Source organism: Larus michahellis, chromosome 8 (assembly GCF_964199755.1).
Source record: "Larus michahellis chromosome 8, bLarMic1.1, whole genome shotgun sequence".
NCBI classification, from domain to species: domain Eukaryota; kingdom Metazoa; phylum Chordata; class Aves; order Charadriiformes; family Laridae; genus Larus; species Larus michahellis.
The window spans coordinates 45,440,093-45,457,966 of NC_133903.1; the positions used below are offsets into that span (position 1 = coordinate 45,440,093).

At 40.2% G+C, this 17,874-nt stretch overlaps 1 protein-coding gene across 15 annotated transcripts in view; it reads left to right on the top strand.

Moving 5' to 3' along the window:
* ST3GAL3 (ST3 beta-galactoside alpha-2,3-sialyltransferase 3) overlaps positions 1-17,874 on the top strand; it is a 194,032-nt gene that overhangs the window by 26,215 nt on the left and 149,943 nt on the right. For 9 of the 15 annotated variants that reach the window (XM_074599481.1, XM_074599479.1, XM_074599484.1 and 6 more), the window contains exon 3: positions 16,857-16,904. The exons of the other annotated variants lie outside the window; for them this stretch is intronic. In XM_074599481.1, the coding sequence (XP_074455582.1) occupies positions 16,857-16,904 (48 nt within the window). The remainder of the gene's footprint in view (positions 1-16,856; positions 16,905-17,874) is intronic. 15 annotated transcript variants of the gene reach the window in all.

Genomic DNA, 17,874 nt, shown 5'->3' on the forward strand with positions numbered 1-17,874 from the left:
TAACTGCACTGCAACGTACTTATGCTGGTAGAAATACTAATATGGGTTTATTTGTTGTTATGCTGGCAAAAAATGGTGCTTTCAAGTAATGTTTTACACTTGGCAAAATGATTTAAGCCATAATGTAAGAAAAGACCCCATGTAGGTAGAAGGCGAGTCACACCACAGGATTTGTTGGTCTAGATATAGTAGCAAACTCATTGAAGCCCCAGGTTCTTCAGCTGCTGAGTCTGTCTTCCATTATGCTTTGTTCAGTCAATAATATTACTGGTACTACAGTGTGATTCCATTGGTGGAAGACCCTATATAGGCAAGCTCAAAATAAGTTTATTCATAAGCCCAGTTACAAAGTTCATAACTGTTTCCTCAATCTGTCTTTCATTCTTTTGCATGTTTGTGGGATGATAGGGTAGCTTTTGGTGATGGAGTTATTTGGGAGCAGAAGACAGACGGGGGTTGAGCTAAGGTGGAGAGGGAGTAGATAGAAAGGTAGTGGTGTGCTTTTGGGCTTATGGAAAACAGGGCTATGGGAAACAGTGCTAGCACTGGTTATAAACATGTTTTGAAACATCACTCTCATCCTTTCAGCATCAACCATAACCCTTGTTTCTACTGCTTACCTTGACCCAGCTTTTTCTGTTCAGCTGATTGTGGGGCAAACAATGCCAGCCTGCTGTAAAAAAGCAGAATATTGGAAAGGAAAGACACTTTGGCAGTTTGACCTTCCAGCCAGGGGAATCCTTGTGATGGCTCAAAGGAAGGGGCATTGGGGATTGTGTTCAGGGGCTGTTTGTTCGTGGCTGCGTTGTGAAGCTGTGCCTTCTGTGGCATCACTGTTTAAATATTCTGTAGCAGAATGTGGGGCAATAAAAATCCATCTGCTTGAAATCATCTGATGGGTGAAATTTCATGGAGGAAATTGTCAGTGCAGGACACTTCAGTTATGTTGAGTATATTGAACAACGGCGGAGAAACTGTCTGGATCCCATGAGCTAACTCAGGTCATTCCTGGCCTGGGCGCTCCAGTTTGCACACTGCGTTAAAGTGGCTTTTCCTTTTGTGAGAGCCAGTAGTAAAGAACAGTTTATTATGGGTAACAGTCGTGACCTCAACAGGATCATTCTTGGATTTTCACTCCTGGACTCAAATAGTAGCTGTAACAATGTATTTCATTATCCTGGGAAGGAAATTCTTTGTAAGTGAACCCTAACCTTATAGTTATTAGATTTATCCTGTGCTCAACTCAGGATAATTTCAGTTCTTGCTTTGAAACTCATTGTTAAGACTTCTTGCCTGGCATAGCATTACCAGCAGACTAGAAAGTTTGTCTTTTTTGTAGTTGACTCCTCTGCATTTAATTTGTTTTGAATTAGTCTGATGTGAGTGGAAGTGCTTGCACTAAAACCCTGAGAGCAGTGCTGATTTAGAACAAGGGTGTTTCACAGAACCAAAAAATAGCTGAGACTAGAAGGGACCTCTGGACATTATCTTCACCCTCATAGTAAAATTGGTGTGGTTTTTTTCCTTTTGTTTAAATATCATTTCCTGCTTTTCAGTTTGTTCACGTTGCCTCTTGCTCTTTCACTGGGAACCTCTGAGAAGAGTTCATCTCTGCCTTCTTTATTCCTTCACATCAGGTTATATTACTAAGATCCTCCTGAGCCGTCTCTGCTCAAGGCTAAACAATCCCAGCTCTCTCAGCCTCTCTACGGCAGATGCTCCAATCCTTTAATCATCTTAGTTCGCTGGACTTGCTCAACATGTCTCTCTTGTCATGGGGAGCCCAGCACTGGACCCAGCCCTCCAGCAGTGCCTCCCCAGTGCTGAGCCGAGGGGAAGGATCCCCTCCCTTGCCTGGCTGGCAGCCCCCTGCCTCACGCAGCCCAGGATCGTGTTGGCTGTCTTTGCCATCAGGACACATCACTGGCTCAGTTCAGCTGCTCCACCAGGACTCCTAGGTCTTTCTCTGCAAAGCTGTTTTCCGGTAGGTTGATGCCCAGCCTGAACGGCACAGAGTTATTCCTCCGCAGGAGCAGGCCTTTACATTTCCCTCTGCTGAACTTCATGACGTTTCTGTCTGCTCATTTCTCTGGGCCTTTTCCATATTTTTTTGCCAGCAGGTCCCGTACACCATTCAGCAGGAGGCCCACATTTTCCCTAGTCCTCCTTTTGCTGCTGAATTACCTGTAGAAGTGCTGCTTATTGCCCTTCACATTCCTCACCATTTTCAGCTCTAGGCAGGCTTTGACTTTCCTAAGCCTGTCTGTGCACACTAGGGCACTGTCTCTGTATTTGTCCTAGCTCACCTGACCCCGCTCCCACCTCTTATATGCATTCTTCTTATGTTTAAGTTTTGTTAGAAGCTCCTTATTCATCCATGCAGCTCTCCTGGTGCTTTTGCTTGATTTCCTGCATGTTGGGTTGGACCATTCTTGAGTTTGGAGGAGGTCATCCTTCAAAATCAACCTACTCTCCTGCACCTGTCTTCTCTCGAGACCCATATCCTATGGGTTTCTCTGAAACTGGTCCCTGAATGGGCTGAATTCTGCTCTGCTGAAGCCCAGACTTACGATCCTGCAATTTGCCTTGTTTCCTTTGCCTTGCTTGTGACTTAAGGCTTGGTTCTGTGACTTCCCTGGCTTGAGCATCAGTAGGGTTAATGCCTCGGCCTGTGTTTGTGCTGAGCCGGCTAGATTGCATGCTTTAGTCAGAACTAGAGACTTTTGTATCTGAAATTCATACCTTGAGTGAACCAGACAGGCCAGGTCTGGATAAGTGCTAAATGTTCCTGCAGAAGGCTATACTTTCTGCTGGCATGTTCTTAACTTACACTTACTGATACGTCTGTTCCTTATGTGTGTCGGTCTTATGTACCAATGCTGATACTGATGCTATTATTCTGATTGCTAGACACAGATTTACCTTAGAAAAACTTCCATCTAGTTAGATGTCATTAAAGCAACTCCCTTGCTAGACCCATTTCCATTCCATTATGTGTGCCTGGAAACGGGGCTTAATTTTGCACAGTCTAGCCATGCCCTGGATTGTTCTGAGATCGTGGTGTAACCCAAAACATTTTTTCATGGCAAAGCTATCCTGTCCTGTATGTATCTACAAAAGGTAAACTGGCCTAGAGGAGCTGACTGCACAACTAGCTGAGAAATTATATAGACTGTTCTGTTCGTAACAGCTCCAAAATCTTTTCAATATCCACATGGTCATTAATAAGTTTCATCTAGCATGGATATGGCCAAGGTATAATGGGATTCTGGGAAGTGATCGGGAGTGGTTTTCTCACCAGAGTTTGTCCAGTACCTTTCTTCAAGTTCTGCATCTTCCCCCCACACCTGATTACCTGTAAGCAGTGGCTGTACCAGTTGATATTTAAGGGGAGTGGATACACCACTCTCAAATGCTGTACCTCAGACAAAATTGCAGAGTAACATCCCAGTTAGTATCCGGTATTCCTGGTCAGCACAGATGGTGAAGTGCTGGCAAAAATACTTGCAAAGTGATCTGAGAAGGCTCTGCTTGCTGTTAGTCACTACCACCAAATTAGCTTAATTAAAACCAGCTGTGGAAAAGTGATCTGCTGCAACTGATAAATCTCATTTCCTTCTCTCAAGTGTCTGTGGGCCTGGAGCTGGTGATAACTGCCTGCTTGGATGCAGTGGGGATCTTGAGGTGGTTGCTGTTCTCTTCCATATGTGCAATTTTGAAGTTGGCCCTAAATCCTGCTTTTGGCTCGCATTTCTCCATATGGAGTCCTTGACCTTGAGATGCTTGGGTTTGTGTATCACATTGAATAGCATCTATTACGGTTAGTGTTGCCATTACTTGATTTGGTTTGGGAGAATTAGTGGGCATGTTTGTTTTAGTATGGTTTAGAAAGAATGTCAAGGTTATCCAGCCTGAGAAAGATGCTCTTTTATTAAAGTTTAAAGATCTCACAAAACCAAAAGAACCTCTTCCCCTGCACCCAAACCCTGACTTGAAAAAACAACAGCTTAAGCTATTTAGAAACATACAGTTTGTTTTTTGTGAATGACCAGTAGTCCTTTGTGTTTTGTGAACTGGTGTCTCAGGCTTCTGCAGTATTCTTTCTTCTTAGAATGCTCTACTCACTGTGGTCTCCCTTCACTTAATCCTCTCCTCCCTTTTCCCATCATCTGTTCAGTTGTGCAGGCAATTTCACAGTCGAATTTATGGCCAAAAAGTTGCCTATGTTGATGGCTTGTCACAAACCAAGAAGAGGCCATTTTCCATTTCTGAATTGATCCCAGACCTGCCAGCATCAAGCTGCTGGGGTTTTTTGCCAGTCAGATGAAGTTGTGTTAGAGGAGGCAGCTGTTTTAGAGTAAGGTTAATAAAATGACTGTTGCCTTTTATAAGGAGTTCTGCTAGTGGAGTAATTCAGAAATGGTGAAACTCTAAAATTTGTGAATCCCAGTGAGCCTGTGAAATCCTGGCTGGGAGCATGCTTCAGCAGGTGGCTGGAAATGGTAATAAGGAATGGGGTCTGTTGTGGAGCGCTGTGGAAGGTTTGTCTTTCTGAGATTATGATGGATTTTCTTTGTGGAAATTGAATTAATTTAAGAATGGGAGTTGGTCTTGGCAGCTCTCAATTTCTGAAGTCTTTGGTGAAGTAGAGTTGGCAGTTTCGCATGAACTTCATCGAAACCATTTGATGTTTCAGTGACGCCGATACTGCTGGATGCTGGATTATTGTTCTTAAGCGAGTTGCTCCCTTGTCTTGATGTTTTGATTAAAGTAGTCCATTGATCTGGGGTGTGTTTTGCTTTCTGTTTTGGGGGTGGGTTGTTTGTTTGTTTGCTTTTTTTTTTTGTTTTCCAGGGGTCCTGCAAGTCCTCTGAAAGTCTACATGGCCAGTCTAAAGAGGAAAGCTAATGTGGGCGTTTCAGAGGTGTGACTGAACAACGTAGATTGTTGCATTATGGCAGATCTGATCATTCAGAGCTTTAAATTTCTAGTGTTTTAGAAAGATGTGAAGAAAAATGTGTGTGAATGCATGTGACCAAAAAAAAAAAGGAGTTGCATCAATAATTACCTTTCTACTGAACTTAAATTTCAGCTTCTTTCCTTCAATATTGTTCCAACTTACAATAATGTTATCTGTTATGTTTGCATGTTGGAAACATGCAAGAGACTTTGTGGCTTTCCCGAATAGTGTCACTCAGGATTTTCGGACACATAGCATATGAGTGTGGTCACACTGCTCATCTGTGTGCCAGTTCTCTGGTAACTTGCTGCCTATTTCTGTTTTGCACATGAGCTTTGTGTCACTGCAAGCTTAATTTCTGACAGACATGGATGTTTTCAGTACAGTTTATCCTTGGATAGCAAGTGTTCTTGTGGCTGGAGGTGAGACTCGCCTCTTTCTTAGTCCTAGCCCACCTTGGGAAAGTGGCAGCGTGGTTGTGCCTTTAGCCACTGTTGACTTGGAAATTGCACTGACTTGTGTGGGGTTTTTTTGGTTTTGTTTTTTTGGTTTGGTTTTTTTTTTGCTGTGTGTGGTTTTTTGTTTTATTTATTTATTTATTTTTTCTAAGAAGGCTTGCTTGGTTTGTGAAGCAACTTACTTAGGTGCTCAGAAGTTCAATTTCATTGATTCTAGGGTGGAACCAATGTTTCTTAGTAGTCTGTTTTCTCATGAGCTTGTTTCTCTGCCAAATGCTAATTTAAAGGGATTCATTGTATTTTCGTATGTGGTGTGATAGGAGGAACACTTTTTCTTTAGATTGTCTCCAGCTGTATTTGTCCGGGGCTGGGCAACGTGATGATCGACTTCCGCTTCTGCTGTTGGAATAACTCTTTCATTGTCCTGCAATTTCTGCACATGGAAATGAGGTGCTGCTGACAGTATCTAGTCCATCTCTGGGTTATTTTTCTTATGTTTTGTGGAAGCAAATTTTTTTATTCAAATCAAATGCTTCTGTAAAAGAAGGTAACAGGAAATGAGAATCTATACGTGTACTGTTCAAACTTACTGTGTATCTTGTCTTTTTTTGTTTCTTTGGGGGGCCTTTTTTGTTTGCCTTTTTCCTCTTGAGTATGGGAGCTTTCATAATTAAGCAGATACTCTGGGAACATAGTAGCATGTGTTTCTGGCATCTTTTTAGGATGCACAGATGCCTTCTGGAACATCTTTATTTCAAATTTGCATGTGTCAGTGTTTGGTTTAGGATGATGCAAGGTTTTTGCATAGACATAATGCCCTTTGTAGACCAGTTAGTGTGTCTGGAAGGTGAAGACAAGCCAAAGGCACACAAGCTGCTTTTCAAGCCATTTGGCTTTGAAAGAACATATGCTCAGTATCTCTCTGTATGTATCTACTATCCATACAGTCATGTACTGTGTAGGACCTCTCAAATCCAAATTTTAGTGCACATTTTGGAAACGTAATGAGTTTTAGGATTTGATGGGCCAGAAACCTCTTCAGATTTTGGAACCCTTTGTGGCCATGCTGTTAAAAAAAACCCCAAACCTCAAAAAACACGAGTAAAAAATGGATCCAGCAGACTTTCTGTTCAGTATCACCTTTCATGTTAATAAATGGTCTGGGTCCTCATAATGCAAAAGAAAGTAGAACATTGCCATTTTCTGGAGATGATGCCTATAAAGCACTTGTATTCAGGAGCTGGGGTTCTGATCATACGCTTTTCTCGTACCTTACTCCTTCCTGTCATTTGTTTGTGTTCTGGGCAGACACAGGAGAGATGAGAAGTGTCACTATAAAGCTGTCCATATGAGCTTGCTGGCAGTTATTCTGGCAGATGGGCCAGATGTTGTGCGCTTTATGTTTTTGGGAGGCTTTTGACCACTGGCTTAATATCATAAGTTGTAGATCCTTTTCAAACAAACTCAAGAATGCGAGTTTCCTGATAGAAGTATTTATACTCCTGCTTTTTGAAGAAGGAGAGGTTTCTGAGAACTAGCTCGGAAAAGCCAACACACAGAAGAATTTTTTTCCATATCAGGGAGAGAGAGAGAGAAAAATGGTTTAATGGCTCCAGTAGGCATAAAACCAAGACCAGACTATTAAAATAGTTGTTGTCCTAATTGGCAATAATTGCATGTAAGTGTCTTTTATTTTTTGTAAAACAAAGATAATGTGCAGCAGCTTTCCGGAGCTCTCTGACAGTTGCGTGAGTATATGTAAGTTTAAGACACTGTCACTAATACGGTTCTTAGGCTGTGCTTTGTTAAAGTTAAAAGCCCACGTCCATTTTAATAAAAATACTACAAGAGTAAAGCAATTTATTTCTAATTATGAATGCTTTGTATTTTATAGTATCTAAGGTAACAATATCTATTTTGTTTGCATTATGAAAATACAGAACTAATTTTCCTTGTGCCAGTGCTGTGCAATAACCTAATCAAGAAATTTTAGTGTATTTGAACCTTTTTTTTTTAAGGATAAGTTTATGGGTCTCTTGCTTTCTTCATAGTTTCAAGCCGCTAGTATGTAGTAAAGAGTAACAATGTTTAAAAGTTTTGAGGGTTTTTGATATCGAAATTGTTTGGTATTCCAAAAGTTATGTGAAAATTACATGTGTGAGCACTAACCAAGAATACTGAAGGGAGTATGCTATTTACATTTTTCTAATGATTGAAATAAATATTATTAGGTTAAAACTGTTTTAAAAATACTTTGAGAACAATTTGCAGCTCTTGAAGTGTGATTGAAAGCAGCCAGAGAGCATTGGCCAATTAATTTTTTGTTTACGTCTGTTCTGCATCACCAGAATATTATATGGAGTCTGCAAATGACTTAGTGGAGTGTTTTTCAAGGGTTTATGTCCAAATGAGTGTTGTTACGTGCTTTAATTAAAAAATAAAATTTAGTTGTGGTCTGCAGCCTCTCCTGTCCAGTATTCTTGTTTGAGCTCAGTAATGGCTGTACTAATTATTATTAGACACATTCCACACAGACTAACAAAATTTGCCATTGTTTCAGTAGTTTTCTGTCTTAAGTCATGTCAGTGGTTAAATTGGTCTATCCTCTAAAGATTCCTAATCATTAGATCCAAAAGTCATACACAGGTAAGTCTAAATACAACTTCCCCTGTGCCCCCTGATATATCCAATGTACAAGTCTGCTGTTAATTTTAATTAAAAGGACAGCTGCAGCGTTGTTTTGTTGCTGAGATTATCTAGGAAACACTAGTAGTGACCCTTTTAAAATAAATGTGTTAAAGAATTCATAATTTTGAAGTATTAGCTGGAGGTATACATTCAGAAGAAGACGCATATTCTGAACCTAAAGCAAGTGCTTTACATTTCAGTTCACAAATACTGTATTTCTTGATGAAAATAGTGAATCTTTTATTCAAAACCAAAATATGATTTCACTTCATATTGTTTTGATTAAAGACTGGTACTACCACTGATGCTCAAGAAAATGTCTTATACTGAGCTGGTACTATCTTCCTGACCCACGTTTTCACATTTGTTCCTGTGTAATTCCCCAACTGCCAATATCCATTTTCTGTCTTGCACATGGATTGTAAGCTTAGAAGAGAGAAGTTTTACTGTTTTGTAATTTATTGTATGTTCCACTGTGGAATTTGGGTGTATGGCTGACTTTTTGCTGCTACAATAATAATTGAAACCAAAATGTGAGACTTGGCTTGGGATATGATCTCCTGAAAATACTGAGAATCTGTTTGGGATTAATTAAGGATTTCTCTCTGTCAAGAGAAAAACCTCTCAGATGCCAGCTTTATTGGTATAGTTTGGCCTTTTTGCTTTTGTGGTTTTTACGGTAGATCTGTACCTTGTCTACAGCTGTGTTCCTCAAAGCCAAATATATTTTCATTGAACTTCTCCAGCACCTTGATCTCCCCGTCTCCTTTGCATTTGGGGAGTGTTTCTCCATCTCCTCTGGAAGGAGCAACCTGAGAGGCCAGTGCTGTTGGTCTTCCGCTGGAACAGGGAGCTGTGACAGACACCAAGGAGCTGCAAATATTGGATGCTTGGCATGAAGCACCATGTTGTCCTTGTGCCCAGAGTTTCGTTGGTCACGGCACTGCGAAGTTATGTAGTAGATCCAAATAAATGCTGATCTTACGAGCAAAACATACTGGCCCTTCCTGCTACCAGACAGTTGTTTGGGCGCTGCTGAAGACAATAGCAATGTAATATCCTTCTGAAGCATTTGCTAGCCGGCGCGGGACACCACATCTTTTCTTTCAATTAATTCACTGCAGAATAAAGAAAACTGGCATGCTCAGACCATTTTAAAAATACATCTGTTCGGAACTTGCTTAGTTAATTTGCCACTTCATTACGAACGTCCTGATGGAAAAGGAGTGATGCACACAACAGCAAGTGTAAAAATTTGGTTAGGATTCATAAAATTTCATTAAAGAAATATCACTACATCTTTCAAATTCCGTATTGTGAAGAGAGTTTTAGTTTCAATTAAATGACAGGAAATTGAGAGCTGATAATTACTTTACAGTTTACAATGTAACCAGTAGAACTTGATGCCACTTAAAATTATTGAGACAAATGATAATACTTAACTATATTTGTTCTTAGCTCTCATGTCTTTTTTTTTTTCTTTTTTTTCCAAGGGAAAAAGGCAAATTGTTTATTTTTACAGTTGAGACTTGCTTAATTTCATCAAAGGGCTTGTTCCGGGTTGGACAGGTTATAGCAAGATTACCCATATTGGCCACGTTTTAGTTTGGCCGTCAGTTTGCAGAGACGAGCTCTGAACCAGCCGTGTCTGCGCTCCCTGGGCAGTGCTTGTGTGTGAGCCTCGTCCCTCTGCGTCCACTTCCTCAGCGTGGAAACTGGTTGGCTCCAGGATGAAGCGGAAAAGGGACCTGACGTCTGGACAGAGTGGATAGCCAAGGAATTTGGGTTCAACTCTAAGCTTGACTGTGAAGTCATCTGTCGATAAAAAGGGTGTGCTATTAGGTCAGCCACAGAAATGGGGAGAGAACCTACATGGCCTACTTCAGTACTCTATGCTTTAAAAGTTAGTACTATATAAATGAGTATTTAAAGAGATGCTGGCTAGAGCAGCAATGCAGAAACTCTTTTACTTTGTGCAGTGGATAAGTGAATTAATATTTAGATTGGAATGAAATTTTTCCATTCTTATGATATTTCACAATGACACACATTCTCAAATGAGGGTGAATCTTCCCTCAGGTATGTTGTATGAAACAAGAACCAGCCCTTCCCGCATCTCCATACCAATACAAATATAGCCAGGTGGCATGCAGGACAGGCATTCAAGTTTAGTCCAACAGAAACACTGTAGCTCAGCCTTGTTTTAAGAGAATTTCCTAAAGTAGAAAATCCGGAATTTATTGGAAGTCGTCTTTACAATCAGATGTTTCCTGTTGCTGAAGATGTGTCCTGTTGCTGAGTGACTTTCCCTTCCCATAAAGGGAATAAGTTTGAACTTTGAACCTGGGTCTCCTCTCAGTTGCAGACAGCGCTGGACTGAAACTCTTCATATGCTTTGCTTGCCAAAACTTGCAGTCCCAGTATTTACTGCTAGAAGCTTGCACATCTGTGATTAGGAAGTGTGCCTGTGCTCTGTGTGTGTGTGTCGACTTTATATATTCCTCATCTTGGATATTGAAAAATGTTACACTAACGCTGCTCAAACAATACGCTTGAGGTTGTAATTTCTTGTGGTGTCTAAGCATGGGAACACTACTAACTGTTTTTCACAGAGTATGTACGTAGGAGTTGAGATTACTAGTTAAGAGTGGTCTTATATATGTCTCCTTTGGCCTTCACTGATGTTGTGTGAAGTGGTGCGTAGGGTATATCATAGTTAGTGCCTTGAGTTTTTAATAAAGAATAGGAGTAACTCAGAGCATCATTGACGCTGTGGTACAGAAGATGTTCTTGTAGTGAGCAGTGCTCTTAGCACAGAGCCATCTCACTGTGTCCAGAAAACATTGGAGAATTAGGAAAATCAGTTGTACTATAGAAGAAAGATAAAGTGGAATAAACTAAGCAGTGGGGGGGAAGACAACATTAATGCAAAAGTAGGATACTTAATAAATTAGTAGGGTGGCATTTATCATTAGACTGAATAAATTACTTAGCCTTTCCCTAAATCTGTCTTTAGCAAGTAAAACAAAGCATTAGGAAGTGAAGGATGCCCTGTCAAGTAATTTCTAAGTACAGGCAATTGTTCCTGTGTTTTACTAAATCTGAGGAAGGACGTTCATACTCTAGGTATCTAAGCGAGATCTCTGTGAAATAGAACTGAAATTATTTAGTTCCCTTCAGTTCCTTGGATATAAGAATTATCCAGAATGTTGCATAGTCATGATAACAGTGGGGTTTTTTCCAAATGATTTTTCTTTGGGGCAAGGGATATTCTGAGACCAATCTTTTTGCCAAATGAATTCCAACAGTAGCATGTTTTCTGAGAGTGGCACTGTTTTTCTGAGCTTCATTTTCTGACTAGATGAAACATAAGGATAGTTTTTGTTATTACTGGCCTTTTTGTCACTTAGTTATGAAGAACTTTGTGCATTAAGTGTTCCTTCTCTCGTATGTCTCAAGTTATAGAATATTGAACTCAAATAGAAAATAAATTTTGATTGCTACTGGGTTGTTTAATCCTAACCTTTTCAGTACTCAGCTGAAAAAGGGAAACAACTGAATGACAAACGTTTTTCTTTATGGATGGGCTTCTAATTCTGTGGTGAAAAAGCAGCACCTGAAGTCTTTCATTTCATTCTGACTCTGAATCAAAATTTTATTCTTTGATGTTGTTACCACAATTGCAATCCCCAGTCCAGGTGATGGAGCTCTGCAGGATATCTGGTCTCTGATCAAGGTCCGGAGGTAGAAATTACATTAAATGTTATTAAATATAGTTTGCAGGTCTGTAGGAGTCCATTGGAGTATCTGGAGAGCAGGGATATGGAATGAGAAACTTAGCAGTGATCACACGTACAAGAAAGCAGTGCAGACCTCAGAGCTTGAGTCTCTGTATAAGGATGTGCCAAATTACAGCCTTATGTTGCAATGTATTATTGTATTCCCTGTTTGGCTTGGTCTGTGGAGCGTATTGCTGTAATGATATGTGGTATCGAGGCTGTGTTAAGCCTTTATTATTAAACTCTTATAACTCCTGTGGGACTGATGGTTTGTGGTTTCTCAGGACCACTTCCAAAGCAGCACACAATCATTTTTTTTACAGATTTTTTTTTTTCCTGGGGAAGTTGGTTTATTGCTAAAGTCTGGTTTTGTTTTAAAAGGGAAAAAAAAAAAGAAAAAGGATAAAAGAAGTTATTGGTTCAGTTTATTTGGTTTCCAATAGGATGAGACAAATATCTGCAAATCCTTGCAGGGAGAATCTGTAAAAAAACAAACAAACAAAAATATTAGTGATTTCTCAGAGGGACTTACTGTAAAAGTCTTAACTGAAATTCTGAAACAGCACTTAGGTAAACATACAGGTTATATACACTTCTTGATTAAATGTGGATTATATTTGTTGTTCTCATTCTGTGTTGCCACTGCTTGTTTTCAGTTTGTATATTGCATTTTCATCAATGATGAAATCAAAGCAAGGACAGTATGTGCATTGGAAGTTGGTCCACATATTTGCTCTTACATCATTTCAGGAACTTGACACAATTGGGCTTTAAGAGCTGCTTCCAAACATCTCTCAAGTGCAGTACCCATGCATGACATTAAATGTTTATCCTATGGTGTCCATATCTCTTTCTTGGAATATGAAACTTAAGATGCTTTCCAATATGACCTTGTTTCTCTATCTCCTACAAATCTGCAGTTTGTTGGTCAGGATCATAGCTCCTTTATGAGGACCCAAATCTTCATTTATTTCTCTGTTCAGAGACTAGAGTAATGGAAGAGATACGTCAATCTGTAAGGAATAGCAGCTAAATAGTTATCTGGTGTGCAGAAATGCCTAGACCTAAAGTGCACAATATAAGCAGCAAGATGAGTAATTTAATTTGCCTGCGCTGGGGACAGGGGAGTGTGGTACAGAGTTATCCAGGCCCTGAGACTCCTCATGGTTAACAAACCAAACAGGAGGAAGGACTTGCGGGAGACCTAAGGTGGGGAACACTGGAGTGGAAAGGGATGTGTACGTGTGAAGAGATAAAGGGTCAGTGACACTTGAAGTGCATCCCTTGCCTTGAAATACAATCAATCCTCATACCTGGGTGGCTTGTCTGGACTGTGGTGTAAGTGCAGCAGCAAACGTAGCCACTTCAGATTTGCAGGACTTCTGGTTTTTTACTTCAGGACAAAACCATGCAAATCCAGTTGTGTTCCCTCAAAGGCAAGTTCAGCTCTTCGTCCTGCATGGAGCATTGTTGGAACAGAGTTTAAATTTGTTCCCAGAGCAGCATTGAGTCTCTCTGCACAGTCTGCCTTGGAGCTCTTGGTTCCTGAACCAAGCAGGATCCTTGTGTGTGTTCCATAAGAGTGAGATCTCCTGGAAGAGGAGTTTCATACTGCCCTGTTCCACGCTCCAAAAGGGCTGTGGTTGAGCACGTTCACGCAGCCCTGCACAACGCTGTTTTTTGGGGGATGATGGAGCAGATTCATGTGTTGGTCCAATTTTTGATGCTGTAGCTGGATGGTGGGTGGGAAGGGAAGGTGACCCAGAGCATAGGTCCCAATGCAACTTTTACCCAAAGTTGACACAAAATTACCCAAAGCAACTTTGCAAGTCTGGCTGGTGAGGTCTCAGATGTTCTTATTCCCAGCACTGAGTGCCTTCTAAATAAGTGAGTGTTTCTGCTGCCTTTGCTGCTTCTGACGGATTGGATCTGGTCCAGAATTGCATTTGGATTTTGCTGTATCTTGGTTTTGTTTTTTTTTCCTTTTCTTTTTTAAGCTGCTGTAGCCACTAAAAAAATTATTGTAGCTGACGTGAAAACAGATGTAAAAGGCTGGCATTGTGGTGTATGCAGCCTTAAGCTGTGCATGTTGGCAAGTTATTGGGTGTCAGATTTCATGATTTGGGCATAAAGGCTGCTCTTGAGTTAAGAAGGCAGAAAAAACCCCCACTTAATCTGCTTTGTGGAAGTAGGTAGCTGAAAGGTTAGGGTCTGCTCCTTCAGACATAAACACTTCTTGGCACCCAAAGCAAGGGCATATATAAGTGGGTATGTTTTACATAGTGTCTTATTAAGTTTTATTTGCCTTTGAAAGATAGAACAGATTCAGGGCTGTGGGGGAAGGCACTGGGCACAGACTGAGCAGCCGCTTTGTCTCTGGAAAAAAATTTCTAGAAGGCTGGGAGGATTGTGAGCTGAGAGATATCTGGAAGAGATTTGAAGCTAGAGGCAAAGAAGCTGCTGTTCTTGTGTTCGTGGAAGCAGGACTTGGTGTATTTGCAAATAAATCTGGCTTGCCTTAAAGAAATGTTTATCTTCATCATCTTCTGAAAAAAAATAACCTGTAGCTCTGAATTTGGCTGAATGCAGATAGCTGTCTGAGTGGAAGAAAGGTGACACAAGATTATCTTCTCAGCCTTTTTCAAGTTCACAACTTCTTCCCTTTTGAAGTGTTAATGCCAGAATTAAACATGGTATTTTAATAAAGGTCCATGGTTTGTGAAATTACTTGGGATATAATGCACGTTATTCACAGTGAATTTGAGGTCGAAACTGTGAAACTAATAGTCACGTGGAGGACTGGATTGGAGCGAGCTCACGTGCTTACTCTGCTTATAATTCTTTTTGTTTATAGGAGGAAGATAATGTTCTCAGTTAAGGGAATAAAACATTATACTGTTTTTGTGGGCTGCAATAATTGTATTAATTTGGTGCTTGCAATACTTTTCAGCCATTCTCAGATAAGTCCTAATATTTCATGCATAGTGGTTGAATGCAAAATATATTGGAGGAAAATGAACAACGTTCAAATTTGGCATTAACTACAAAGCAATACTTTATGTTGATAAAAATCTGAAGTTTTTTAAAAGTAGAACCCCACAGAGATACTTCAGAATTAATTGATGGCAGATGAATTTAATGCAGTTAAAATGAATTAAACCCCTTGCTATTTAGAATAATATAAAGATGTCTGAATTTTATTCCCAAAAGAGGAAATACAGCTGTTAAGTCCAGATGGATTTTTATTTTTATTGGAATAAGTTTTGAGACTAGTAATATCTTTCTTTTTTCCTTATTATTTAATGTTACTACCACAGTGTTGGATCTGGGACAGCATAGGCATGCTTTTTAAAAATTGTTTTAAATCCAGTTAAATGAACAGTTTTACTAGTTTATTTTGAAAATTAGCACTTTCTTATTGAATTTGTAAGATTTGGAAAATAAGTATGAGGGTGATGTACAGTATAGAAAAGCCAAGGGCTCCGTCCTATGTCAAGTTATTGTCAGATGAAATGAGGTAACTCAAATGAGGTAACTGTCCGTGTCTGCAACTGTAGCCTGCCCAAATGTAAGGTGATGCAGTGGGAGCTCAACAACTTTTCAGCACCCGAAATCTGATTGTGCTTGGGCTTTTTGCTCTGCACTGAGGGCTTGCGCCGAGGCAGCTGCTGAGGTGCTGCAAAGGATGCGTGATCAGTTCATCACATCTGAGGCCTCAGTTACAAAGAGAAACTTTAAGGGATTCAATCTGTTCATTTAGCTGAAGATGAGAGGCAGTTCTGCTCTTGCTGTGTCAGTTTAAAGCTTCTCATTCCATAAAATTATTAATAATATCATGCTGGTTTGTTCTTCGCTGTGTTTTTTACCCATTGATAAGTTGTCTTTAAGTTCTGTGCCCAGTTCTGTGCCACTGGTGGTGGAGTAGAATTCAGTAGAGTTTCTCCTTCGATTGAGATTGGCATCAAAATGAATGGCAAACCAAGAGGCTTACTACCAAAATAAGTGTTGGTTTGTCTTAAGTAAGAATACACCTGGACCCCATCACCACCACCATTGAGCATGGTACCATATTGTAGCTCCACTTGGAACAGAATATCAAATTATTACTGATAAATTTTGCAAACAGATTCTAGGCTGGGAGAGTGGTATATGGGGAAAACGAATGACTAACAAAAGGATCTGGATCATGTGGTGAGCTAAGTGCAAACAGACAATAAGGCTTTTTACATGGCCGAATGTCAAGTTGCATGTATATTGCATGCACTGTAAACCACAATTGAAGCAAAGTGTGCCCCATCATATGAAACAGTGACTAAAAATACGGGGCGTTAACTGGTGAGCAAGAGTCATCATTGCGATCATGGATGAAAGCACTGTTGTGATCCCCAGATGGCAAAATAAAAGGGTATCAAGCAGAGAGAGTTTATTTCTTGATACGTAACACACATGCTGTATATAGTACAAAGGTGAAGGATACTGATAAATTGAAATGTATTCAGCTGGGGAGCCACTAGTGTGAGTAAAGACGTGGAAAACATGGTGAGAACTTCAAGGAGCGCAAAATGCTTGTCTTAGCAGTGTCAGGGAAGAGTTGATTGTAGCAGGCGAATCCCTTAAGTGGGGACAAAATATTGATAATACATTTAATAATAAAAAGCTTTCCAGTCTAGCAGTAGAAAGGATATTATGATTCAGTTTTGATAAGGTTGACCAAGCTTATTAGGCATAAAATGAAGTTAATTTCAATAAATTATAGCTACTTTGTTGGGTAATGACATCGTGATTTGTTGCATACTCCAGTGTTCTGCCTTTGCTAGACACCTGTTGTTTTGTCCGGCTGGTGAAGAGGTTGTTCTGCTTCCTGGCGGAAGGGAGCGTAAGGCGTTATTTAAGCAAAATAACAAGAAAATGTTACGGCAAGAAATGGTGCTAAGAAAAAGGGGAAAATGAACTTGTACTCTTGTGTTACAGATTCAGTGGTTCTTTCCTTTGACTCCGTTGGACATACAATAGGCTCAGGTACAACATTGCCTTCTTCTCTATCTCCCACCTCATGACAAGGCTTCTACTTAATCGGACATGGTAGCCATGTTGGGAGGCAAGTCACCGAGTCAGACTTTTGTGGGAATCAACCCTCTAGACAAAGTGGGTGAATAGGTCCTTTTGTAAATGTAGTGGAAGTATTAAGGGTCTTAGTGTGACACAAGGATTAACATGTGGGACCCTTCCCATTACCCAGCAAGGCAGATGACCTGGACATGTTACATGCGTTAGTGATGTGGTTTGTGCTTCTTTTCTCATGTGAAAGGCATTAAGATGATGTCACCCACCAGCTGAAGAAAAACTGTTCCATGCTACTAGGAGAGTTTCTCAGCTAAACAAACAGTTGAGTTATTTGGGGAAAGACATCAGGAATGCTTCCAGGAAGGAGAAGGCGAAAGAGTCGTAGCTAAACAAATAGGGCTGGAAACTTTTTTTTTTGGGTGGAGATTGACCAGTATTATCAAACCCCAGGGCAAATCCTCCCCAATCTAATTTCCTTTGGAACCTAAGCATGACCTTCAATTAAACTGAACCATAAATCAAAAATTCTTTTGTACTGGGGGCACTTCATGAGCCCAGTAACTATCCATTTGGCTATGTTTAATATGTGAGCTGTAGCCAAGGCACACCATAGTGAGCATGATACTTGATGAAATCCATTTTACAGCGTATGTATAATGATATATGAAGTGCAAAGGAAAGGCTAAGAATTACTCTTATAACTTAAAACCCCTTAAAAGATGGGTGTATTTACTGTCTTGCAGAAAAGAAAAAAATAATCCAAGTGAAGGTTTTGTATTTTATCTTCCTTACTAGCCTTTCCTCTTAGGTTGATAGGGGGAACGTGCTGCCTTCCAACATAGCACCTGTCTTCTGCCTGCACAGTTTGAAAGAGAGCCTGCTGCCTGACACTAACAGCAAAGCTTGAACACAGATTTCCAATGTA